General features: G+C 42.8%; 1 protein-coding gene across 1 annotated transcript in view; it reads left to right on the forward strand.

Moving 5' to 3' along the window:
• The window catches only part of LOC122921330 (embryonic protein UVS.2-like), a 41,375-nt gene that overhangs the window by 13,746 nt on the left and 1,030 nt on the right, over positions 1–26,599 (forward strand). Inside the window, exons 6-11 of the mRNA XM_044271307.1 lie at positions 3,383–3,561; positions 4,284–4,323; positions 10,995–11,122; positions 22,750–22,865; positions 24,142–24,367; positions 26,389–26,510. Of these exons, the coding sequence (XP_044127242.1) occupies positions 3,383–3,561; positions 4,284–4,323; positions 10,995–11,122; positions 22,750–22,865; positions 24,142–24,367; positions 26,389–26,510 (811 nt within the window). The remainder of the gene's footprint in view (positions 1–3,382; positions 3,562–4,283; positions 4,324–10,994; positions 11,123–22,749; positions 22,866–24,141; positions 24,368–26,388; positions 26,511–26,599) is intronic.

A 26,599-nucleotide genomic window follows, 5' to 3' on the forward strand; every position in this document is an offset into this window, starting at 1 on the left:
CTGATTGGTTGCTATGGTCAGCTAAGCCACTTTTACTTTACACCAGTTTGATAAATGTCCCCATATGTAGATACTTTTGGGCTTAAACGGTTAGTTCATCCATGGAGACCTTTTCTGCAGACCCTCCAATGTGGCAGGAATTATACTTACCTTGCCCCTCGGGTGCTACAGGTTTGGGGTCTCCTCACATCAAAATCTGTTTTGATGCAGGTCATGTGGCAACTACATGAACCATGCTATTTTTTTTTCCTACATAATGGCAACACACTGGTCCCACCATCTGATAAATCCCCCCTAGTGTGGTTGTGAGATAGTCCATCACTAGGATGTGTAGGTTACTTACTCTATTGACCTGTCTTCCAAAGTATCACAAATATAATTTTTTGATTATGTCAAAAAGCTCTTCTAGGTTCTACTTCAATGGTCAGGGTGTATTCAAATTTCTGTTACTAGGACATATATACTAGGATATTGGCCTTTTTAATTTTTCTTTGCAGTAGGATGTCTTTCTGTTCCCAAATTCAAATACCTTGGCTAAGCCTAGTCTAAGTAAAGGCCCCAAGATGCTAAGGTGGCAACATTCTCCTGAGCCCTCCTCTATACACATGAACGCTATTGTACGATATTGAAATCCAACTTCCCTATCCTCTTTCCCGATATATGCCATCAAGGGAGGGTTGGGTACCCATGCACATTTGATGGCCAGCTGATGCTGCTGAAAGTGGTTGTTTAGAAAAGAGGTCTGATTTCTATGAACAGTCCCACTTGTCCATTTTCTTTATCTCAGTGTTCCTCAACTCCAGTCCTCAGGGCCCACCTGCCGGTCATGTTTTCAGGATTTCTTTAGTATTGAGCAGGTGATTAGTGATGAGCGGCAGTGGTCATATTCGAATTTGTGATATTTTGCAAATATTTTGTAGAATATCTATCATATATTTGCAAATTCGTATATTCGTTATATTCTACATTCTTTTTTTTACGCAAAATTCGGCATGGTAATGATCGCGTAATATCCCTTCGGCAATTAGGTCTCTCAAACTTCATTTGCCATTCAACTGGTCCACACAACTATTAACTTACTTAGGGGTGAAAATCTCTCCTAATACCGCGGATTTATATAAATTAAATTTTGTCCCACTCTTGTACTCTGTTATTGCCCAGATGGACTCATTGGACCTCACATACCTCTCATGGTTTGGCAGAAAGAATATGGTCTCGGCTTTGATTTTGCCCAGATTAACATATGTCATGCAGGCTCTCCCTATCAAACTTCCGAAATCCTTTTTCAACAAGTTTAACAAAGCAGTTCGCAAATTTGTTTGGAAAGGATGTCGATCTAGAATTTCTTTTGACACTCTCACTAAACCCAAACACCTGGGAGGTATAAATCTCCCTGATCCTGAATTATATATGAAGGCCATACATCTAGCCAGTGTAGTGGACTGGATCAGAGCCCCCCCCCCCCCCCCCCATAAATTCTGGGTACATATGGAAAGTCATTTTCTTCCCTCCACCCCCAGAGCTTTATTACTTGCTGGGAACCCCTTCCCCCCATCCCACCAAATTCAAAACCCTTTGATAAGGTGTACGCTAGCAGTGTGGGACTGGTTCTCCTCTCACAACAAAGTGCTAACCACTCCTTCACCACTTCTCACTCTTAGGCCTCTTTCACACGACAGTATGTCCATTTCAGTGTTTTGCAGTCCGTTTTTCACGGATCCGTTGTTCCGTTTTTTGCTTCCGTTGTGGTTCCGTTTCCGTTCCGTTGTTCCGTTCCGTTTTTCCGTATGGCAAATACAGTATACAGTAATTTCATATTAAAAATTGGGCTGGGCATAACATTTTCAATAGATGGTTCCGCAAAAAACGGAACGGATACGGAAGACATACGGATGCATTTCCGTATGCATTCCGTTTTTTTGCGGACCCATAGACTTTAATGGAGCCACGGAACGTGATTTGCGGCCAAATATAGGACATGTTCTATCTTTAAACGGAACGGAAAAACGGAAATACGGAAACGGAATGCACACGGAGTACATTCCGTTTTTTTTGCGGAACCATTGAAATGAATGGTTCCGTATACGGACCGTATACGGACCGCAAAAAACGGCCCGCAAAACGGAAAAAAAAAAACGGTCGTGTGAAAGAGGCCTTAAGGAGGTTATTGATTTGGCCCCTCTAGATTTGAAAGAGTCGAGCCACCCCCAGATTAGACATTATGGTTTGCTTATCTCAGAGATTCTAAATGATGAAGGTATCGTCCATCCCCTTCCATTTCTTTTTAAAGATCTGAAGGAATCTATGACCATCTCCTTCACACGCAACTTTATTATAACTGAAGTGTCCTCTATACTTTATTCCTCCCCCTTGCAACACCTGTCCTCATGGTTTGACGAAACAATTGGGTCAAAACAACCACCCCAAAGACTCATTTCATCCTTATACAAACGGATGAAGTCCCCCCATATCATCTGCTTAAAAAACAATAAAAATTGTTAATAGAAAAAAATAATAATAATGATCGCGTAATATGCGACTATTGCACTCTCAATACAGGTGTGGGTCAAAAACGAATATATAGCACTATAGAATATAGTGCTATATATTTGTTTTTAGAATATTCGTCTTTTTTCTATCTGAACACAGGATTCTTCCCTACGTCTTGCTTGTGGGCCAATGAGTCATTGGCCCACAAGGAACTTAAGCAGGGAGGAATCATGACTAATTCTAAAAAACTAATATATAGCACTATGTTGAATATAGTGCTATATATTCATTTTTTAGAATATTCGTAATTTTTTGATTTCTCCCTACTTAAGTTGCTTGTGGACCAATAACTCATTGGCCCTCAAGCAAGAAGCAGGGAGGAATCATGTATTCAGATGGAAAAAAATTCAGTATATTCGATATAACGAATATATAGCACTATATTCTAAATATTCGCAAAATTCTCGAAGTGGCAATATTCATGCTCAACACTACAGGTGATATACGGTAATTAGTATAATTTTATCAGGACTTCATTCTGTGGGATATTCTCAATATGACGGCCGGTAGATGGGCCCTCAGGACTGGAGTTGGGAAACACTGCTTTATCTGATATCTCATTTAATTAAGCTGCAACACCAGACACAACTCATAGTCTAAAGATTTAGCTTCTTTATTCTAATTCCTGTTAACCCCCTGATAAATCTGGATCATAGTTTAACACCTTGTCCCGTATCACTTTTCAGCACTGTCAATTTATCCATAAAATGGAGACTCTAATAACGTGAGGCCGACTGATTGTCATGGACCTTTCCTCTGTAATCCCATTCAAGAAGTGTTGGAAAGTCCTGAAGTGACCTACCTCTAAATTAATTTATTTCTGTTCTTTCAGGTGTTTATCCTATTCTGGGCTAACTGGAGGAGCTCAGCCTGTATTTTTATTAGCCCCTGGTTGCATGTCTAGAGGAACCATACAACATGAGCTAAATCATGCTTTGGGGTTTCTACATGAAAATAGCCGGTCAGATCGTGACAACTACATCAACGTAAATTACAAAAACGTCAGTCCAGGTACCATTTACTTCAACACATGCATCACGCTCCACCCAATATGACACCTAGATATTATAATCTCACATTATGGAGCAATTCAACATAAAATTTACAGAAACAATACAACAGTAGCTTGTTTTTAGGAAAATGTATTTATTTATTTTTAATGAAATGTACCAACACTGTAAATGTGGCTACTTTCATTTTTTTTTAATCCATAACTTCAATGGAGGCTAAAAATGTTTTTATGTCTTCATAAATTAGATTAGATGATTAAAAACACTGCCTGATCAAACAGATTGTTTTTAATTCTTGACCTACTAAGCTTAGGTCAGGATTTAAAAACTGGCCTCTCCTTTTTTTCCCCTGAATTTGCAAAGAGAGATAACGGGAAACCCCAAACACATTAGATAGTTGGCTAATCCTGCCAAAATCGGTGAGTTTGATGGACATGTAGCTACAGCTTTTGGGCAGATTTAGCAGCAATTAATACAGTTACAAAATTAAAAAAAATAGAAACAAAGAATACTTTGATGAAAAAAATATTTTCTAAACGTTACATAAAATCGGTGACTTTTTGCTACATGTAAATATTTTTAAAATATTTATAAACCATGAAAACAATTTAATTATTTTCTGTATGAGTATATCTTTGTGCTTCACATATTGTATCTAATAATTTAGTTTTTTTCCCTAGGGGAAAAGTCAAATTTTGAACATACAGAATGGCACTACCTTAGGTCTGCCATATGATTATTCTTCAGTGATGCATTATGGAAAGTAAGTATATTAGGATGTATGTCAGATGAACCGTGGTGGATAACTGACATAAGGTTCCCATACACCTTCACTAGTGGTCAGCCAAATGCCATAGACATATACAGTCAGCTGTGTTTTCAACTGGCTGAGAGGAGAAAGTCATGTGCTGACATATCTGGCAGGAGCTTATCCCCAAAAAGAAAGGATCCGGGATTAAAATTCAATGAGACAGATTTTTTTCTCCCCCGACATGATCTGTGAAAGGTTTTTATCTGTTTAAAAGAAGTAAAACATAATAAAAGAGTATACAAATTTGGTACTGCCATAATCATTTTGAACCGTGGAACTAGGATGTCATGTTATTTTTAGTGCATATCGTATATCACGTAATATCAAAACCTGACAAACTTTGGGCTTAACTGTATATTCTATTTTATTTCACCTCATAATGATTTTTCCCCATATTTAAATATAAGCCAAGGCAAATTAAATTATGCCATTAAAAATACAACCTGTCATGCAAAATAAAGCCCTCATATGGCTATGCGGACAAAAAAAAGACAAAAAAAAAGTAATGGCTCTTGAAAGGACTAAATAAATATTTAAAAACAAAAATTGGCCCAGTCCCTAAGGTGTTAAGTAATGTTTGATTTAGGGCTATCTGAACCTGGCTTTACAATGCATGCACCAACAAATTATCTAAAAATGATTTATTTTATTCTCAGTAACATTTTTGGCACCAGTGGTAAAATGAGATGCAGGATTCGGTGGCACTGCGGCAGACCTTCGCTTCACCACTGGTCACATGGAGTAGGCAGGGGCTGCGGTATCTCGCAATCTGGTGGTGCGCCGCTTGTCAGGTACAAAAATTATTCCACAAATAGAGATAAATAAGCGGCACTCACCATTCGATGCAAATGTTTCTTTTACTGGGTACAGAGAGGGGGATAACAAAAGCAGTGCAATCACAGGAACATGGCGACGGCTGTTTCGCGTATCACCGCTTCATCTGGCCAATACTGTCAACCCTTTGACGCAAATGACATCAGCTTTTATGCGCCACGCGCACTAACTTAGGCACATGATGTTGGCGCAGACTGTCGCATAACATTGCGAGTGTAGGCTACGTCAGAAGCAGGGGTTGTACATCAATGTTACAAAATAAGATATCCAAGAAACATTAAAAGCAACAACAAACAACATACATAGAATATTGAGACATAACAGAAAGACACTCATATCGAGTTTTTCGTTCGGTCCCAGAGGGCCCATGGCATTAGAACGCAAGATCCATCCACCTTCTTTTCTTAGTAGTTCCCGTCCTCTATCGCCCCCTCTCGGTGGATTTTGAACAACCTCTAACTCTAAGCCTTCAAATCTGAGGACTGAACTATCTCCGTTATGTGCAGACTGTATATGTTCTATAAGGCATGGGACACCCCTGTCGGTGGTAATAGAATATATATGTTTGCGGATGCGTTCAAAGAGGCAGCGGACCGTCTTGTCGATGTAGAATCTACCACATCTGCACAAGATTAGGTACACTACATATTTGCTCCTACATGTAATTAGTGTGTTCACTTTATGATTAATACCTCCGAAAGATATGTGAGAGCACTGGGGACTGTACCTGCAAAAAGAGCAGCTGCTGCACCTTCTATTGCCTTTTGGTGACCACCCATCCAGCCAAGTGCGATTTTTTGTTTCTTTAAAATGGCTGCGGACCAAATGGCACCTCGGAAATGCAATCAAGGGGCGGGAGTCTCGCATATCTTTCAGATTGGTATCACTGGCTACAATATTGCAGTTGTCTCTGACGACCTTTTTGATTATGTCGGCCATTGGACTGTACCTAAATGAGAATACAAAGGGGCAGGGTGTCTCGCTGGTTTTTGTTTTTTGTAATGGTTCAGGACATGAGTGGGTTTTTCGGCCTACCGCAGTCACTTTTTCCATGGCTGTATTAAGTAATTTAAGGGGATAATCCCTCGATCTTAACCGTTTTTTTAAATCCATGGCTTGTTTATTATAGCTATCCTCTGATTTATTTGTGCGTGCCAAGCGTCTAAATTGGCCATAGGGTACGGCACTTTTCACAGCTGTCGGTTGATAACTCAAATAATGCAATAGAGAATTGGTTGCCGTGGGCTTACGGAAGCCCTTGGTCACCAACGGAGATGAGCACATCCAGAAACTCTAGTTTGTCCCCTCCAAATTTGTAAGTAAAGCGCATGTTCATGTCATTCTCCTTATTCAGATGATTCACAAATTGCTTGAATGTGTGTTCAGTGCCCTGCCATATGATAAACACATTGTCTATAAAGCGCTGGTATGTCTGTATGTATTTAACATAGGGGTTGGACGCAGAATACCTATCTATCCTCGAACCGTGACAGGTATAGGTTGGCAAATGTACATGCGACCGAAGTACCCATCGCGGTGCCAACATTTTGTTTAAACCACGTATTCCCGAACATAAAGGCATTATTTTTTAAAAAAATTTCTAGACCATTTCTGATGAAACTCTTAAAGACCTCACTTTTGTCTGTATTTTCTAGAATTTTCATCACTGCTAGAAAGCCTCTGTCCTGGGGGATACGCATATAGAGACCTTCCACATCCAGTGACACTAAATTAAATTTCTCCTGCCACTGTCCCTGAGGTGTGAGGGTGCCATTTTTACTAGCGGTCTTAGTAACCAATCTATATACCTGGACAATGGTTCGGTCACTGACCCATTCCCAGAGACAATTGGGGATGGGTCAGTTACTTGTGAATCTTCAGGAGAAAATACCATGTTGGTCTTGTCGGATACATGGAAAACTATTTTTCGGCTTTGTTTTTAGATAACATGTTCATATCGACATATGTATGCAGAAAGCTCCTTAACAGCTTTTGTATTTTAAAAGTTGGATCACTCAATAATTTTTCATAAGTCAGAGTGTCATTCAGCTGTCTATGAGCCTCTGCTACATACAGGGAGTGCAGAATTATTAGGCAAGTTGTATTTTTGAGGATTAATTTTATTATTGAACAACAACCATGTTCTCAATGAACCCAAAAAACTCATTAATATCAAAGCTGAATATTTTTGGAAGTAGTTTTTAGTTTGTTTTTAGTTTCAGCTATTTTAGGGGGATATCTGTGTGTGCAGGTGACTATTACTGTGCATAATTATTAGGCAACTTAACAAAGAACAAATATATACCCATTTCAATTATTTATTTTTACCAGTGAAACCAATATAACATCTCAACATTCACAAATCTACATTTCTGACATTCAAAAACAAAACAAAAACAAATCAGTGACCAATATAGCCACCTTTCTTTGCAAGGACACTCAAAAGCCTGCCATCCATGGATTCTGTCAGTGTTTTGATCTGTTCACCATCAACATTGCGTGCAGCAGCAACCACAGCCTCCCAGACACTGTTCAGAGAGGTGTACTGTTTTCCCTCCTTGTAAATCTCACATTTGATGATGGACCACAGGTTCTCAATGGGGTTCAGATCAGGTGAACAAGGAGGCCATGTCATTAGATTTTCTTCTTTTATACCCTTTCTTGCCAGCCACGCTGTGGAGTACTTGGACACGTGTGATGGAGCATTGTCCTGCATGAAAATCATGTTTTTCTTGAAGGATGCAGACTTCTTCCTGTACCACTGCTTGAAGAAGAAAGAAAGATGGTCCAGCTTCACTGAAAAATACTTGAGGCTTTATTCAATCCCGTGCAGATAAAAACCAACATACAGCAATGCAGAAAATCGACCGGTTTCGGATCACTGTAGATGCGGATCCTTAGTCATGATGTGCATCAGTGGGAAGTGAGGTCGAGACTAAATAGTGAACCTTTTTTATCATTGCAATTTGTACATTTTATCTTACTTTTCTATGTTTTTTGGCATGTTGTAATTACTATGCATTTTATCTGTGAAGGATGTCATCAGGAGGTGTGTCCTGTACCTGATTGTGATCACCTGTGTTTGGTGGTTCACTATTTAGTCTCGACCTCACTTCCCACTGATGCACATCATGACTAAGGATCCGCATCTACAGTGATCCGAAACCGGTCGATTTTCTGCATTGCTGTATGTTGGTTTTTATCTGCACGGGATTGAATAAAGCCTCAAGTATTTTTCAGTGAAGCTGGACCATCTTTCTTTCTTTTGGGATCCGTTGTGCGCCCAAGGTTCAGGGCGAGGTCCGGGCTCCTGGCTTCCTGTGGAAGAGCGCGGCATTTTCCAGTGTTGCTCCATAGACTGCTTGAAGAAGGTGTCTTCCAGAAACTGGCAGTAGGACTGGGAGTTGAGCTTGACTCCATCCTCAACCCGAAAAGGCCCCACAAGCTCATCTTTGATGATACCAGCCCAAACCAGTACTCCACCTCCACCTTGCTGGCATCTGAGTCGGACTGGAGCTCTCTGCCCTTTACCAATCCAGCCACGGGCCCATCCATCTGGCCCATCAAGACTCACTCTCATTTCATCAGTCCATAAAACCTTAGAAAAATCAGTCTTGAGATATTTCTTGGCCCAGTCTTGACGTTTCAGCTTGTGTGTCTTGTTCAGTGGTGGTCGTCTTTCAGCCTTTCTTACCTTGGCCATGTCTCTGAGTATTGCACACCTTGTGCTTTTGGGCACTCCAGTGATGTTGCAGCTCTGAAATATGGCCAAACTGGTGGCAAGTGGCATCTTGGCAGCTGCACGCTTGACTTTTCTCAGTTCATGGGCAGTTATTTTGCGCCTTGGTTTTTCCACACGCTTCTTGCGACCCTGTTGACTATTTTGAATAAAACGCTTGATTGTTCGATGATCACGCTTCAGAAGCTTTGCAATTTTAAGAGTGCTGCATCCCTCTGCAAGATATCTCACTATTTTTGCCTTTTCTGAGCCTGTCAAGTCCTTCTTTTGACCCATTTTGCCAAAGGAAAGGAAGTTGCCTAATAATTATGCACACCTGATATAGGGTGTTGATGTCATTAGACCACACCCCTTCTCATTACAGAGATGCACATCACCTAATATGCTTAATTGGTAGTAGGCTTTCGAGCCTATACAGCTTGGAGTAAGACAACATGCATAAAGAGGATGATGTGGTCAAAATACTCATTTGCCTAATAATTCTGCACTCCCTGTAGTATTCTTTACTGAGTAGCACTATGTTTCCCACCTTGTCCGCCGGCTTCACAACAATGTCTTCTTGTGACTGTAAGCATTTCAGTGCTTGCTCTTCTCCTCAAGAAATATTGTGGTTTGCTTGGGGGTAAATCAAAGATTTAACCCCTTCAAGCACCTTTTGGGGAAAGACATTGATGCTATTGCCGGCGGGCAGGGGGGGACAAAATGTGGAGGGGAGTCCACCAGTGAATTCCGGAATAACTCCCACATCCGGAGGGGTATCAAGACTGGCTTCAGTCAACCATTCCAGACAGGAGATCTCTGTCTGGCTAAAGTTGGCATGTGTGCTGAAGCCTAAAGGGCCAATTTCTGCAGGTTGTTAACCCTCTTTATATTCGACATGACGCGAGGTTGAGGAATTATAAATTCTTCTAAGGTTCAATTTCCTGATAGCTTTGAAAAGATCAATTTCAAAATCTATCAGGTTGAAGCCCTCGACCAGACTGTAATTAAGGCCTCGATTAAGGACCTTCACGCAGTCAAGTGGTAGCTTCACTCCCGACAGATTTAGCATTATGTTTTCCGTTTCCTCTAAAGTAATCTCCTCAGCTATCGTCGCTGGGATACTTGTTTGCGCTTGTATCCCTGTTTTCTCGGCCTGCTTCCTTTTGTTACGTTTCCTTCGCCCCCTTATAATTCTCCTACTAAAGGGGACCCCTCATGGGTTAGTCCTGTAGACTCAAATGGACCGTGAATATGTTGGTCATCAGAAAAACTGGAATCTGAGTCTGAAGTCCAGAAATCGCTTCTCTTCCGTTTTGGATTGCGTTGTTTTCTCTAGGGGCTTGTTACTCCAGTTAAAAAACCTTCCAGATTCATAATCAAGTTTGTCTCTTAGGAATTTATCTTGCTTTTTCTCCTTAATTTCACTCTGAATTACGGTCAATTTCTAGTCGAGGCGTTTAAAGAAGCTGCTGGACTGACTTTCTGGTAGGCGGTTTTGGAGCACACTTTTAGCTTTTTCTAATTTTCTAACATCATGCGCCTAAGTTAGCGCACGTGGCGCATAAAAGATGATGTCATTTGCGTAAAAGGGTTGACAGTATTGTTCAGATGAAGCGGTGATATGCGAAACGGCCGTCGCCATGTTCCTGTGATTGCACTGTTTTTGTTATCCCCCTCTCTGTACCAGTAAAAGAAACATTTGCATCGAATGGTGAGTGCCGCTTATTTATCTCTATTTGTGGAATCATTTTTGGCACCAGTGTTTCTCAACATCCCTAAGCTAGAAACACCTTACCAAACTTCACCTTTTAGCTAAAATGTAAAAAAAAATATTTAAAAGTGCATGTTATGCATCCCTCTGCCTAATTTGCAGAGGTTCAGTGCAGTAAATGAGCCATGCTACTGCTTTGAGTCAACATCACACCTCAATGTCTGACTAAGTGTGATAAGTGAGACTGTCTATCATGCTAGCAGTACAGACATGTTGTTCAACTACCCTCTAGAGACATGGGATGTACTCCTGTGGGTATACATATAAAATAATTATCTAATATTATTTTTCTATTAGGTTTGCATTTAGCATGAATCCAAAGATACCCACCATCACACCCATTCCTGACCCAAATGTGTCCATTGGACAAAGAGATGGCCTCAGTGTCCTGGATGTGGCAAAAATCAATAAACTCTACAACTGCAGTGAGTATACTTCGAAAGTATAACTTTAACAATGAAACTGAGCCACATTGTATATGTCCTACATTGCCATTATGTGGTTGAAGTTATGAAATTTGGAGGTCAGTGAGTAAAAAATATGGTTGTTTTAATGGATCCCTAAAAAATTGCAAATGAAAATTGGTGCCATTGTTGTTACACCTAGCAGTAATATGCGAGTAACCTAGCAGCAAGTATTGAATTACTCAACATAGATGAAATGAAAGATAACATGTTGCCCATTAAACTCAGTAGGCCATCAATAAAATGATGTTTTGGGTCCCCAAGAGTTAGAGATGCTCTTTGTGGCCATTATCTCTTTTAGCTGATTAATATAGGTTCCAGATGAATATGTGTCCCATATGTTTTCAAAGCACTGCAAGCACAATCTTTAGTGAGGGGTTTAAAGAAGATGTATCATCAGAAAATGACCTATTTTTTTAATAAAGTTTTTATGTTTAATATTTTTTAAGAATAAAAAAATTGAAATAGAGGAATGGCTATCACTAGGGATGAGCGAACTCGAACTGTATAGTTCGGGTTCGTACCGAATTTTGGGGTGTCCGTGACACGGACCCGAACCCGGACATTTTCGTAAAAGTCCGGGTTCGGGTTCGGTGTTCGTCGCTTTCTTGGCGCTTTTGTGACGCTTTCTTGGCGCTTTTTGAAAGGCTGCAAAGCAGCCAATCAACAAGCGTCATACTACTTGCCCCAAGAGGCCATCACAGCCATGCCTACTATTGGCATGGCTGTGATTGGCCAGAGCACCATGTGACCCAGCCTCTATTTAAGCTGGAGTCACATAGCGCCGCCCGTCACTCTGCTCTGATTAGCGTAGGGAGAGGTTGCGGCTGCGACAGTAGGGCGAGATTAGGCAGATTAACTCCTCCAAAGGACTTGATTAACTGATCGATCTGCAGCTGTGGATCATTGAGCTGCTGATCCTCAATTGCTCACTGTTTTTAGGCTGCACAGACCGTTTGTCAGTCTCATTTTTCTGGGGTGATCGGCGGCCATTTTGTGTCTTGTGGTGCGCCAGCACAAGCTGCGACCAAGTGCATTTAACCCTCAATGGTGTGGTTGTTTTTTGGCTAAAGCCTACATCAGGGTGAAGCTGTCACACCAAGTGCATTTAACCAGCAATAGTCTGTTCATTTTTTGGCCATATACAAAATCAGGGGCAAGCTGCGCCTGTCACCAAGTGCATTTAACCCTCAATGGTGTGGTTGTTTTTTGGCTAAAGCCTACATCAGGGGGAAGCTGTCACACCAAGTGCATTTAACCAGCAATAGTCTGTTCATTTTTTGGCCATATACAAAATCAGGGGCAAGCTGCGCCTGTCACCAAGTGCATTTAACCCTCAATGGTGTGGTTGTTTTTTGGCTAAAGCCTACATCAGGGTGAAGCTGTCACACCAAGTGCATTTAACCAGCAATAGTCTGTTCATTTTTTGGCCATATACAAAATCAGGGGCAAGCTGCGCCTGTCACCAAGTGCATTTAACCCTCAATGGTGTGGTTGTTTTTTGGCTAAAGCCTACATCAGGGTGAAGCTGTCACACCAAGTGCATTTAACCAGCAATAGTCTGTTTATTTTTTGGCCATATCCCAGTCTAATTCTGTCACTAAATCCATACCGGTCACCCAGCGCCTAAATACTAGGCCTCAAATTTATATCCAGCTAAATCTGTCCCTAGTGCTGTAGCTGGGCGAGTTATTTAGTGTCCGTTCAAGCACATTTCTTGTTCTGGGTTGAAATACAATTCCCAATTTAGCAATTTTATAATTTAGTGGTTCCTGCTATATCAGAGCTATTTGAAATCTATCCCAAAAAGGGTATATAATATTGAAGGTGCACATTGGGTCATTCAGAATAACTTCACACACACCCGCTACTGTGTATTTCCAAGTCTAATTCTGTCACTAAACCCATACCTGTCACCCAGCGCCTAAATACTAGGCCTCAAATTTAAATCCCTCTAAATCTCTCGTTACCGCTGTACTGTTGTTGCTGGGCAAGATATTTAGTGTCCGTCAAAGCACATTTTTTGTTCTGGGTTGAAGTACAATTCCCAATTTAGCAATTTCATAATTTAGTGGTTCCTGCTATATCAGAGCTATTTGGAATCTATCCCTAAAAGGGTATATAATATTGAAGGTGCACATAGGGTCATTCAGAATAACTTCACACACACGCTTCTGTGCATTTCCAAGTCTAATTCTGTCACTAAACCCATACCTGTCACCCAGCGCCTAAATACTAGGCCTCAAATTTAAATCCCTCTAAATCTCTCGTTACCCACCGCTGTACTGTTGTTGCTGGGCAAGATATTTAGTGTCCGTCAAAGCACATTTTTTGTTCTGGGTTGAAGTACAATTCCCAATTTAGCAATTTCATAATTTAGTGGTTTCTGCTATATCAGAGCTATTTGAAATCTATCCCTAAAAGGGTATATAATATTGAAGGTGCACATAGGGTCATTCAGAATAACTTCACACACACGCTTCTGTGCATTTCCAAGTCTAATTCTGTCACTAAATCCATACCGGTGACCCAGCGCCTAAATACTAGGCCTCAAATTTAAATCCCTCTAAATCTCTCGTTACCCACCGCTGTACTGTTGTTGCTGGGCAAGATATTTAGTGTCCGTCAAAGCACATTTTTTGTTCTGGGTTGAAGTACAATTCCCAATTTAGCAATTTCATAATTTAGTGGTTTCTGCTATATCAGAGCTATTTGAAATCTATCCCTAAAAGGGTATATAATATTGAAGGTGCACATAGGGTCATTCAGAATAACTTCACACACACGCTTCTGTGCATTTCCAAGTCTAATTCTGTCACTAAACCCATACCTGTCACCCAGCGCCTAAATACTAGGCCTCAAATTTAAATCCCTCTAAATCTCTCGTTACCCACCGCTGTACTGTTGTTGCTGGGCAAGATATTTAGTGTCCGTCAAAGCACATTTTTTGTTCTGGGTTGAAGTACAATTCCCAATTTAGCAATTTCATAATTTAGTGGTTTCTGCTATATCAGAGCTATTTGAAATCTATCCCTAAAAGGGTATATAATATTGAAGGTGCACATAGGGTCATTCAGAATAACTTCACACACACGCTTCTGTGCATTTCCAAGTCTAATTCTGTCACTAAACCCATACCTGTCACCCAGCGCCTAAATACTAGGCCTCAAATTTAAATCCCTCTAAATCTCTCGTTACCCACCGCTGTACTGTTGTTGCTGGGCAAGATATTTAGTGTCCGTCAAAGCACATTTTTTGTTCTGGGTTGAAGTACAATTCCCAATTTAGCAATTTCATAATTTAGTGGTTTCTGCTATATCAGAGCTATTTGAAATCTATCCCTAAAAGGGTATATAATATTGAAGGTGCACATAGGGTCATTCAGAATAACTTCACACACACGCTTCTGTGCATTTCCAAGTCTAATTCTGTCACTAAATCCATACCGGTGACCCAGCGCCTAAATACTAGGCCTCAAATTTAAATCCCTCTAAATCTCTCGTTACCACCGCTGTACTGTTGTTGCTGGGCAAGATATTTAGTGTCCGTCAAAGCACATTTTTTGTTCTGGGTTGAAGTACAATTCCCAATTTAGCAATTTCATAATTTAGTGGTTTCTGCTATATCAGAGCTATTTGAAATCTATCCCTAAAAGGGTATATAATATTGAAGGTGCACATAGGGTCATTCAGAATAACTTCACACACACGCTTCTGTGCATTTCCAAGTCTAATTCTGTCACTAAACCCATACCTGTCACCCAGCGCCTAAATACTAGGCCTCAAATTTAAATCCCTCTAAATCTCTCGTTACCCACCGCTGTACTGTTGTTGCTGGGCAAGATATTTAGTGTCCGTCAAAGCACATTTTTTGTTCTGGGTTGAAGTACAATTCCCAATTTAGCAATTTCATAATTTAGTGGTTTCTGCTATATCAGAGCTATTTGAAATCTATCCCTAAAAGGGTATATAATATTGAAGGTGCACATAGGGTCATTCAGAATAACTTCACACACACGCTTCTGTGCATTTCCAAGTCTAATTCTGTCACTAAATCCATACCGGTGACCCAGCGCCTAAATACTAGGCCTCAAATTTAAATCCCTCTAAATCTCTCGTTACCCACCGCTGTACTGTTGTTGCTGGGCAAGATATTTAGTGTCCGTCAAAGCACATTTTTTGTTCTGGGTTGAAGTACAATTCCCAATTTAGCAATTTCATAATTTAGTGGTTTCTGCTATATCAGAGCTATTTGAAATCTATCCCTAAAAGGGTATATAATATTGAAGGTGCACATAGGGTCATTCAGAATAACTTCACACACACGCTTCTGTGCATTTCCAAGTCTAATTCTGTCACTAAATCCATACCGGTGACCCAGCGCCTAAATACTAGGCCTCAAATTTAAATCCCTCTAAATCTCTCGTTACCCACCGCTGTACTGTTGTTGCTGGGCAAGATATTTAGTGTCCGTCAAAGCACATTTTTTGTTCTGGGTTGAAGTACAATTCCCAATTTAGCAATTTCATAATTTAGTGGTTTCTGCTATATCAGAGCTATTTGAAATCTATCCCTAAAAGGGTATATAATATTGAAGGTGCACATAGGGTCATTCAGAATAACTTCACACACACGCTTCTGTGCATTTCCAAGTCTAATTCTGTCACTAAATCCATACCGGTCACCCAGCGCCTAAATACTAGGCCTCAAATTTATATCCCGCTGAATTTGAATACAATACATTGGGCCAAATAATATATTTGTTGTTGTGGTGAACCATAACAATGAGAAAAACATCTAGTAAGGGACGCGGACGTGGACATGGTCGTGGTGGTGTTAGTGGACCCTCTGGTGCTGGGAGAGGACGTGGCCGTTCTGCCACATCCACACGTCCTAGTGTACCAACTACCTCAGGTCCCAGTAGCCGCCAGAATTTACAGCGATATATGGTGGGGCCCAATGCCGTTCTAAGGATGGTAAGGCCTGAGCAGGTACAGGCATTAGTCAATTGGGTGGCCGACAGTGGATCCAGCACGTTCACATTATCTCCCACCCAGTCTTCTGCAGAAAGCGCACAGATGGCGCCTGAAAACCAACCCCATCAGTCTGTCACATCACCCCCATGCATACCAGGGAAACTGTCTCAGCCTCAAGTTATGCAGCAGTCTCTTATGCTGTTTGAAGACTCCGCTGGCAGGGTTTCCCAAGGGCATCCACCTAGCCCTTCCCCAGCGGTGAAAGACATAGAATGCACTGACGCACAACCACTTATGTTTCCTGATGATGAGGACATGGGAATACCACCTCAGCATGTCTCTGATGATGACGAAACACAGGTGCCAACTGCTGCGTCTTTCTGCAGTGTGCAGACTGAACAGGAGGTCAGGGATCAAGACTGGGTGGAAGACGATGCAGGGGACGATGAGGTCCTAGACCCCACATGGAATGAAGGTCGTGCCACTGACTTTCACAGTTCGGAGGAAGAGGCAGTGGTGAGACCGAGCCAACAGCGTAGCAAAAGAGGGAGCAGTGGGCAAAAGCAGAACACCCGCCGCCAAGAGACTCCGCCTGCTACTGACCGCCGCCATCTGGGACCGAGCACCCCAAAGGCAGCTTCAAGGAGTTCCCTGGCATGGCACTTCTTCAAACAATGTGCTGACGACAAGACCCGAGTGGTTTGCACGCTGTGCCATCAGAGCCTGAAGCGAGGCATTAACGTTCTGAACCTGAGCACAACCTGCATGACCAGGCACCTGCATGCAAAGCATGAACTGCAGTGGAGTAAACACCTTAAAACCAAGGAAGTCACTCAGGCTCCCCCTGCTACCTCTTCTGCTGCTGCCGCCTCGGCCTATTCTGCTGCTGCCGCCTCGGCCTCTTCCTCCGCCTCTGGAGGAACGTTGGCACCTGCCGCCCAGCAAACAGGGGATGTACCACCAACACCACCACCACCACCTCCGTCACCAAGCGTCTCAACCATGTCACACGCCAGCGTTCAGCTCTCCATCTCACAAACATTTGATAGAAAGCGTAAATTCCCACCTAGCCACCCTCGATCCCTGGCCCTGAATGCCAGCATTTCTAAACTACTGGCCTATGAAATGCTGTCATTTAGGCTGGTGGACACAGACAGCTTCAAACAGCTCATGTCGCTTGCTGTCCCACAGTATGTTGTTCCCAGCCGGCACTACTTCTCCAAGAGAGCCGTGCCTTCCCTGCACAACCAAGTATCCGATAAAATCAAGTGTGCACTGCGCAACGCCATCTGTAGCAAGGTCCACCTAACCACAGATACGTGGACCAGTAAGCACGGCCAGGGACGCTATATCTCCCTAACTGCACACTGGGTAAATGTAGTGGCAGCTGGGCCCCAGGCGGAGAGCTGTTTGGCGCACGTCCTGCCGCCGCCAAGGATCGCAGGGCAACATTCTTTGCCTCCTGTTGCCACCTCCTCCTTCTCGGCTTCCTCCTCCTCTTCTTCCACCTGCTCATCCAGTCAGCCACACACCTTCACCACCAACTTCAGCACAGCCCGGGGTAAACGTCAGCAGGCCATTCTGAAACTCATATGTTTGGGGGACAGGCCCCACACCGCACAGGAGTTGTGGCGGGGTATTGAACAACAGACCGACGAGTGGTTGCTGCCGGTGAGCCTCAAGCCCGGCCTGGTGGTGTGTGATAATGGGCGAAATCTCGTTGCAGCTCTGGGACTAGCCAATTTGACGCACATCCCTTGCTTGGCGCATGTGCTGAATTTGGTGGTGCAGAAGTTCATTCACAACTACCCCGACATGTCAGAGCTGCTGCATAAAGTGCGGGCCGTCTGTTCGCGCTTCCGGCGTTCACATCCTGCCGCTGCTCGCCTGTCTGCGCTACAGCGTAACTTCGGCCTTCCCGCTCACCGCCTCATATGCGACGTGCCCACCAGGTGGAACTCCACCTTGCACATGCTGGACAGACTGTGCGAGCAGCAGCAGGCCATAGTGGAGTTTCAGCTGCAGCACGCACGGGTCAGTCGCACTACAGAACAGCACCACTTCACCACCAATGACTGGGCCTCCATGCGAGACCTGTGTGCCCTGTTGCGCTGTTTCGAGTACTCCACCAACATGGCCAGTGGCGATGACACCGTTATCAGCGTTACAATACCACTTCTATGTCTCCTTGAGAAAACACTTAGGGCGATGATGGAACAGGAGGTGTCCCAGGAGGAGGAGGAGGAGGATGAGGAAGAGGGGTCATTTTTAGCACTTTCAGGCCAGTCTCTTCGAAGTGACTCAGAGGGAGGTTTTTTGCAACAGCAGAGGCCAGGTACAAATGTGGCCAGCCAGGGCCCACTACTGGAGGACGAGGAGGACGAGGATGAGGAGGAGGTGGAGGAGGATGAGGATGAAGCATGGTCACAGCGGGGTGGCACCCAACGCAGCTCGGGTCCATCACTGGTGCGTGGCTGGGGGGAAAGGCAGGACGATGACGATACGCCTCCCACAGAGGACAGCTTGTCCTTACCCCTGGGCAGCCTGGCACACATGAGCGACTACATGCTGCAGTGCCTGCGCAACGACAGCAGAGTTGCCCACATTTTAACCTGTGCGGACTACTGGGTTGCCACCCTGCTGGATCCACGCTACAAAGACAATGTGCCCACCTTACTTCCTGCACTGGAGCGTGATAGGAAGATGCGCGAGTACAAGCGCACGTTGGTAGACGCGCTACTGAGAGCATTCCCAAATGTCACAGGGGAACAAGTGGAAGCCCAAGGCCAAGGCAGAGGAGGAGCAAGAGGTCGCCAAGGCAGCTGTGTCACGGCCAGCTCCTCTGAGGGCAGGGTTAGCATGGCAGAGATGTGGAAAACTTTTGTCAACACGCCACAGCTAACTGCACCACCACCTGATACGCAACGTGTTAGCAGGAGGCAACATTTCACTAACATGGTGGAACAGTACGTGTGCACACCCCTCCACGTACTGACTGATGGTTCGGCCCCATTCAACTTCTGGGTCTCTAAATTGTCCACGTGGCCAGAGCTAGCCTTTTATGCCTTGGAGGTGCTGGCCTGCCCGGCAGCCAGCGTTTTGTCTGAACGTGTATTCAGCACGGCAGGGGGCGTCATTACAGACAAACGCAGCCGCCTGTCTACAGCCAATGTGGACAAGCTGACGTTCATAAAAATGAACCAGGCATGGATCCCACAGGACCTGTCCGTCCCTTGTCCAGATTAGACATTAACTACCTCCCCATAACCATATATTATTGGACTCCAGGGCACTTCCTCATTCAATCCTATTTTTATTTTCATTTTACCATTATATTGCGATGCTACCCAAAGTTGAATGAACCTCTCCTCTGCCTGTGTGCTAGGCCTAAATATATGCCAATGGACTGTTGCAGTGGTGGCTGACATGAAGCCTGATTCTCTGCTATGACATGCAGACTAATTCTCTGCTGACATGAAGCCAGATTGTCTGTTACGGGACCTCTCTCCTCTGCCTGGGTGCTGGGCCTAAATTTATGACAATGGACTGTTGCAGTGGTGGCTGACGTGAAGCCTGATTCTCTGCTATGACATGCAGACTGATTCTCTGCTGACATGAAGCCAGATCCTCTGTTACGGGACCTCTCTCCTCTGCCTGGGTGCTGGGCCTAAATTTATGACAATGGACTGTTGCAGTGGTGGCTGACGTGAAGCCTGATTCTCTGCTATGACATGCAGACTGATTCTCTGCTGACATGAAGCCAGATCCTCTGTTACGGGACCTCTCTCCTCTGCCTGGGTGCTGGGCCTGAATATATGCCAATGGACTGTTGCAGTGGTGGGTGACGTGAAGCCTCATTCTCTGCTATGACATGCAGACTGATTCTCTGCTGACATGAAGCCAGATCCTCTGTTACGGGACCTCTCTCCTCTGCCTGGGTGCTGGGCCTAAATTTATGACAATGGACTGTTGCAGTGGTGGCTGACGTGAAGCCTGATTCTCTGCTATGACATGCAGACTGATTCTCTGCTGACATGAAGCCAGATCCTCTGTTACGGGACCTCTCTCCTCTGCCTGGGTGCTGGGCCTGAATATATGCCAATGGACTGTTGCAGTGGTGGGTGACGTGAAGCCTCATTCTCTGCTATGACATGCAGACTAATTCTCTGCTGACATGAAGCCAGATTGTCTGTTACGGGACCTCTCTCCTCTGCCTGTGTGTGTGCTGGGCCTAAATATATGCCAATGGACTGTTGCAGTGGTGGCTGACGTGAAGCCTCATTCTCTGCTATGACATGCAGACTGATTCTCTGCTGACATGAAGCCAGATCCTCTGTTACGGGACCTCTCTCCTCTGCCTGGGTGCTGGGCCTAAATTTATGACAATGGACTGTTGCAGTGGTGGCTGACGTGAAGCCTGATTCTCTGCTATGACATGCAGACTGATTCTCTGCTGTCATGAAGCCAGATTGTCTGTTACGGGACCTTTCTCCTCTACCTGGGTTCTGGGCCTAAATTTATGAAAATTGACTCTTACAGTGGTGGGTGACGTGAAGCCTGATTCTCTGCTATGATATGAAGACTGATTCTCTGCTGACATGAAGCCAGATTGTCTGTTACGGGACCTTTCTCCTCTGCCTGGGTTCTGGGCCTAAATTTATGAAAATTGACTCTTACAGTGGTGGGTGACGTGAAGCCTGATTCTCTGCTATGATATGAAGACTGATTCTCTGCTGACATGAAGCCAGATTGTCTGTTACGGGACCTTTCTCCTCTGCCTGGGTTCTGGGCCTAAATTTATGAAAATTGACTCTTACAGTGGTGGGTGACGTGAAGCCTGATTCTCTGCTATGATATGAAGACTGATTCTCTGCTGACATGAAGCCAGATTGTCTGTTACTGGACCTTTCTCCTCTGCCTGGGTTCTGGGCCTAAATTTATGAAAATTGACTCTTACAGTGGTGGGTGACGTGAAGCCTGATTCTCTGCTATGATATGAAGACTGATTCTCTGCTGACATGAAGCCAGATTGTCTGTTACGGGACCTTTCTCCTCTGCCTGGGTTCTGGGCCTAAATTTATGAAAATTGACTCTTACAGTGGTGGGTGACGTGAAGCCTGATTCTCTGCTATGATATGAAGACTGATTCTCTGCTGACATGAAGCCAGATTCTCTGTTACGGGACCTCTCTCCTCTGCCTGGGTGCTGGGCCTAAATTTATGACAATGGACTGTTGCAGTGGTGGCTGACGTGAAGCCTGATTCTCTGCTATGACATGCAGACTGATTCTCTGCTGACATGAAGCCAGATTGTCTGTTACGGGACCTCTCTCCTCTGCCTGTGTGTGTGCTGGGCCTAAATATATGCCAATGGACTGTTGCAGTGGTGGCTGACGTGAAGCCTCATTCTCTGCTATGACATGCAGACTAATTCTCTGCTGACATGAAGACAGATTCTCTGTTACGGGACCTCTCTCCTCTGCCTGGGTGCCGGGGCCTAAATATCTGAGAATGGACTGTTCCAGTGGTGGGTGACGGGAAGCCAGATTCTCTGCTATGGAACCTCTCTCCAATTGATTTTGGTTAATTTTTATTTATTTAATTTTTATTTTAATTCATTTCCCTATCCACATTTGTTTGCAGGGGATTTACCTACATGTTGCTGCCTTTTGCAGCCCTCTAGCTCTTTCCTGGGCTGTTTTACAGCCTTTTTAGTGCCGAAAAGTTCGGGTCCCCATTGACTTCAATGGGGTTCGGGTTCGGGACGAAGTTCGGATCGGGTTCGGATCCCGAACCCGAACATTTCCGGGATGTTCGGCCGAACTTCTCGAACCCGAACATCCAGGTGTTCGCTCAACTCTAGCTATCACTATCGGGTTATAATTGGCAAAAAAAACAAAAAACATACCAGATACATTCTCTTTAAAATAGCCAATGATTAAGAAATTATCAGTCTTGATCTACAACTGATGAGGAAAGGTCAGCAAAGTAACCTATCACTTTAGACTTTTAGGACATGACTGAAATACTCGTGAGAAAATTTCAAAAACGATGTAATTGAACAAAAAGAATGATTTTATAAAAATATCACAAATATTCAATTACAATTAATTTTGTTACTTATTTCTCATTTATAATATAGGGTTTTGCCACCTTTAAATGTTATTTTAATACAATTCAGAAAGAAAAACTGGCAACTTTTGTAATTTACTTTCTGTTACTAATGCTGCAGTTAGGAGGTATTCTCTTTATTTCAGTATAATGGTGCCCCTGTTGTTTAACCTATATACAGTAGTAATGTGCACATCCACCTACTGAGCTGGTCGCACATGCTCAGTTCCATCCTTTAACTGCCACCAGTCAGATCTACTGTTATAAGCTGTGACAGTTACAGGGATAGAGCTGTAGGAGAAAGGAAGAGAGCAGCGGCACAAAGGGCACACATCCTAAACTGTGATAAGAGAGAGCTGCAGCAAAAAGTCCCCCCGAGAAAGGAGAATCTAGCAGAGCAATGAACAGGGAGATCAAAAGTAGATACAGGGCTTGTTCTAGTTTTGTTAGAAAGGGATTGTCATGTAATATAAGTTGTTTAATTAAATTTAATTTTTCATTAGATGTCTCCAGCAAGCTGCTCAATAATCCAACTGGAAATTTCTCCTCTGCTAACTATCCATCTAATTATTCACACAACACAAACTATGTCTTTTTGATCAGAACCCCAGGAAGACAAGTAAGTATAGTCACAAATTTGCAAAAAAGTCAATATTTGAATGTATATTTTCATAGAGGTGAAGCTACTGGGCCGCAATGCCAAGTCTGTAACAGAGCCTTCTTTGTAATACTGTTCTCTTCTTACATGGTAGAAGGACACTTGGGCCCTCTTCCAAACCAAGGCCCTAGGGTGACTGATACATCTGACCCCCCTTAAAACGTACTGTGGTCACACAAGTGCATAGCAATAGGGAGACTATAGGTAACTCAGGGTGTGCAAAGGCCCTTCTGCTTCATACTTAGACAACAGCAGTACAAATGGCACCTGGTAGGTCGACAGTCCACTTATTTTCATTTTGCATTGGGGCCAGAAACTTGCCACTTTATAGATGATAATTATTGATGATATGATTATAAAAAAATTATTTTCAGCTACTTTGCCGAATTTTACAAAAAAAAATAACGTCATCACAAAGCACATTTGTAAATAGTGGGTGCAATGACAGGGTTCAGCGATTGCGCCGCTCCCCGTCATTTTACTCCTCATAGCTGATCGCGGCATCTGACAGCAATATTAGTGTACAATTTAAAAAAATATATATATATAAAATCATACTAACTCTCACTTATTAGATCGCGAAGAGTTGGTTGCCACCATCTTGATTGTATATCCAGCGCGAAAACTCGCATGGCCCATGATGGTGTCATCATGTTGGCCACTGTGATGACGGGGGATTTTGCGCGGGATCTTCAATCAAGATGGATATTGATGGCTCTTTTTTTTACGCTGAAATGGATTAGATAAGTATGTTTTTTTTCGTTTTGTTTTTTACTGCCATTCAGGGAAAATCAATTTGTTACCATGAAGCACGAGGAAATTCAGCTTTGTGGCTAATTTTCCCTGAAATTCAGATTTAGGTCCACTTTGCTGAGTTTGATTCACTCAACACTAATGATAATTGTTAATTGTTATTTTTTTTTATATGATAGATGGTGATGGACCAGGTCCAATCACGTTAATGGTCAACTTCTTAAATTAAGACTTTAATAAAATGTAGAAGCCAAATCATAGTTTAAAAATTGGTGGTTTTTGGGCATCTTGAATAATACATTTCTGATTTTGCTACAAACAGCATCATTCTTGTGTACATGTGGTGCCTGGTATTCCATCACAAGACCATTTACTTGAATGTGACTACACCGTAGGACCAGATACAGCGTCTATGCAGACGTGATAAAGGTTAAGTGATATGAAATTCAACATTTTACAAGAGTGTTCTTGGCTTTTATTTCAGGTTTCTGTAACCTTCAATGACTTCAGTCTTCAGAGCACTCCTGGGTGTACCTCAGACTATATTAGGATCTACGATGGACCCAGTAGGAGATCTCCAGTCCTGCTGAACAGCACATGTGGCAGCGCAAAAATTCCTACAGTAATTGGTTCCACAAACCAGATGCTGATGGAATTTGTTAGTGATGGCACTATTTCATCTAAGGGATTCAGTGCTTCGTATAACACAGGTGAGGAACAAGCAAATGGAGGTAAAAAATATGTAGTCGTTAAAAACTAAAACAATTTATATCTGATTATAAAAAGAAAGATAGATAGATAGATAGATAGATAGATGAAAGCAGTCAAGGGAGCTCATCTGTAGACAATGTCTAGGTATCCAACCTAACAATCCAAGAAATGTGTATTGAACACAATCTAGACAATCGTGTGACATTTTTAATGTGTCTTTTGAGGGTCCATGTAAAAATCTTCAATTGTGGCTTATGATCTTCACTTTATAACTCTGCTCTATAAATCCATTGTACACAGGCATTTTCTGATTTTAGTATTTGCTATTTTTAGTATTTTATATACAGTCATGTGAAAAAATTAGGACACCCTTTGAAAGCATGTGGTTTTTTGTAACATTTTTAATAAAAGGTTATTTCATCTCCGTTTCAACAATACAGAGAGATTAAAGTAATCCAACTAAACAAAGAAAACTGAAGAAAAGTCTTTTCAAGATCTTCTGTAAATGTCATTCTACAAAAATGCCTATTCTAACTGAGGAAAAAGATAGGACACCCTCACATGTATTCCCTCTTAAATTGGCTCAGATCTCACACAGGTATATCACACCAGGTGCACATAATTAGTAGATCGTTACTCTGCATGTTGAATGAGGCTTGCCCTATTTAAACCTCAGACATTTAGTTTGGTGTGCTCCTGACTGTTGAAGTGAGAGTGAGCACCATGGTGAGAGCAAAAGAGCTGTCAGAGGACTTCAGAAAAAAGATTGTAGCAGCCTATGAGTCTGGGAAGGGATTTAAAAAGATCTCAAAAGATTTTGAAATCAGCCATTCCACTGTCCGGAAGATAGTCTACAAGTGGAGGGCTTTCAAAACAACTGCCAACATGCCCAGGACTGGTCGCCCCAGCAAGTTCACCCCAAGAGCAGACCGCAAGATGCTAAAAGAGGTCTCCAAAAACCCTAAAGTGTCATCTCGAGAACTACAGCAGGCTCTGGCTACTGTTGATGTAGAAGTACATGCCTCTACAATCAGAAAGAGACTGTACAAGTTTAACTTGCATGGGAGGTGTGCAAGGAGGAAACCTTTGCTTTCCAAGAGAAACATCGAGGCCAGACTGACATTTGCCAAAGATAAAGTTGACAAAGACCAGGACTTCTGGAATAATGTTCTTTGGACAGATGAGTCCAAAATTGAATTATTTGGACACAACAGCAGAGGACATGTTTGGCGTAAACCAAACACAGCATTCCAAGAAAAGAACCTCATACCAACTGTGAAGCATGGAGGTGGAAGTGTCATGGTTTGGGGCTGCTTTGCTGCAGCAGGACCTGGTCAGCTCACCATCATAGAATCCACGATGAATTCTACTGTGTATCAGAAGGTGCTTGAAGAACATGTGAGACCATCAGTTAGAAAATTAAAGCTGAAGCGGAACTGGACCATGCAACATGACAATGACCCAAAACATACTAGTAAATCAACCAAAGATTGGCTGAAAAAGAAGAAATGGAGAGTCCTGGAATGGCCAAGTCAAAGTCCAGATTTGAATCCCATTGAGATGCTGTGGGGTGACTTGAAAAGGGCTGTACGTGCAAGAAACCCCTCAAACATCTCACAGCTGAAAAAGTTCTGCATTGAGGAGTGGGGTAAAATTTCCTCAGACCGATGTCGAAGACTGGTAGATGGCTACAAGAACCGTCTCACTGCAGTTATTTCAGCCAAAGGAGGTAACACTCGCTATTAGGGGCAAGGGTGTCCTATCTTTTTCCTCAGTTAGAATAGGCATTTTTGTAGAATGACATTTACAGAAGATCTTGAAAAGACTTTTCTTCAGTTTTCTTTGTTTAGTCGGATTACTTTAATCTCTCTGTATTGTTGAAACGGAGATGAAATAACCTTTTATTAAAAATGTTACAAAAAACCACATGCTTTCAAAGGGTGTCCTAATTTTTTCACATGACTGTATTTTGTGTCTTCTGGTAATTACTGTACCTAACATTTACATTGCTTTATTTTAGTGCCATGTGGAGGAACTTTCTTTACGGCAACATATAACATCACATCTCCAGGTTACGCCTCAGGGTCCTACTTTCCCAACCTGAACTGTTTTTTTACTATATATGCACCTACCGGATACAAGGTGATTAGCTATAACATCTCATAAGTCTGTTTCATTATTCTTAAAGGGGTTTTCTGAGATTTAGATATTGGTGACTTATCCTCAGGATA

Source organism: Bufo gargarizans, chromosome 11, assembly GCF_014858855.1.
Source record: "Bufo gargarizans isolate SCDJY-AF-19 chromosome 11, ASM1485885v1, whole genome shotgun sequence".
Lineage (NCBI taxonomy): Eukaryota > Metazoa > Chordata > Amphibia > Anura > Bufonidae > Bufo > Bufo gargarizans.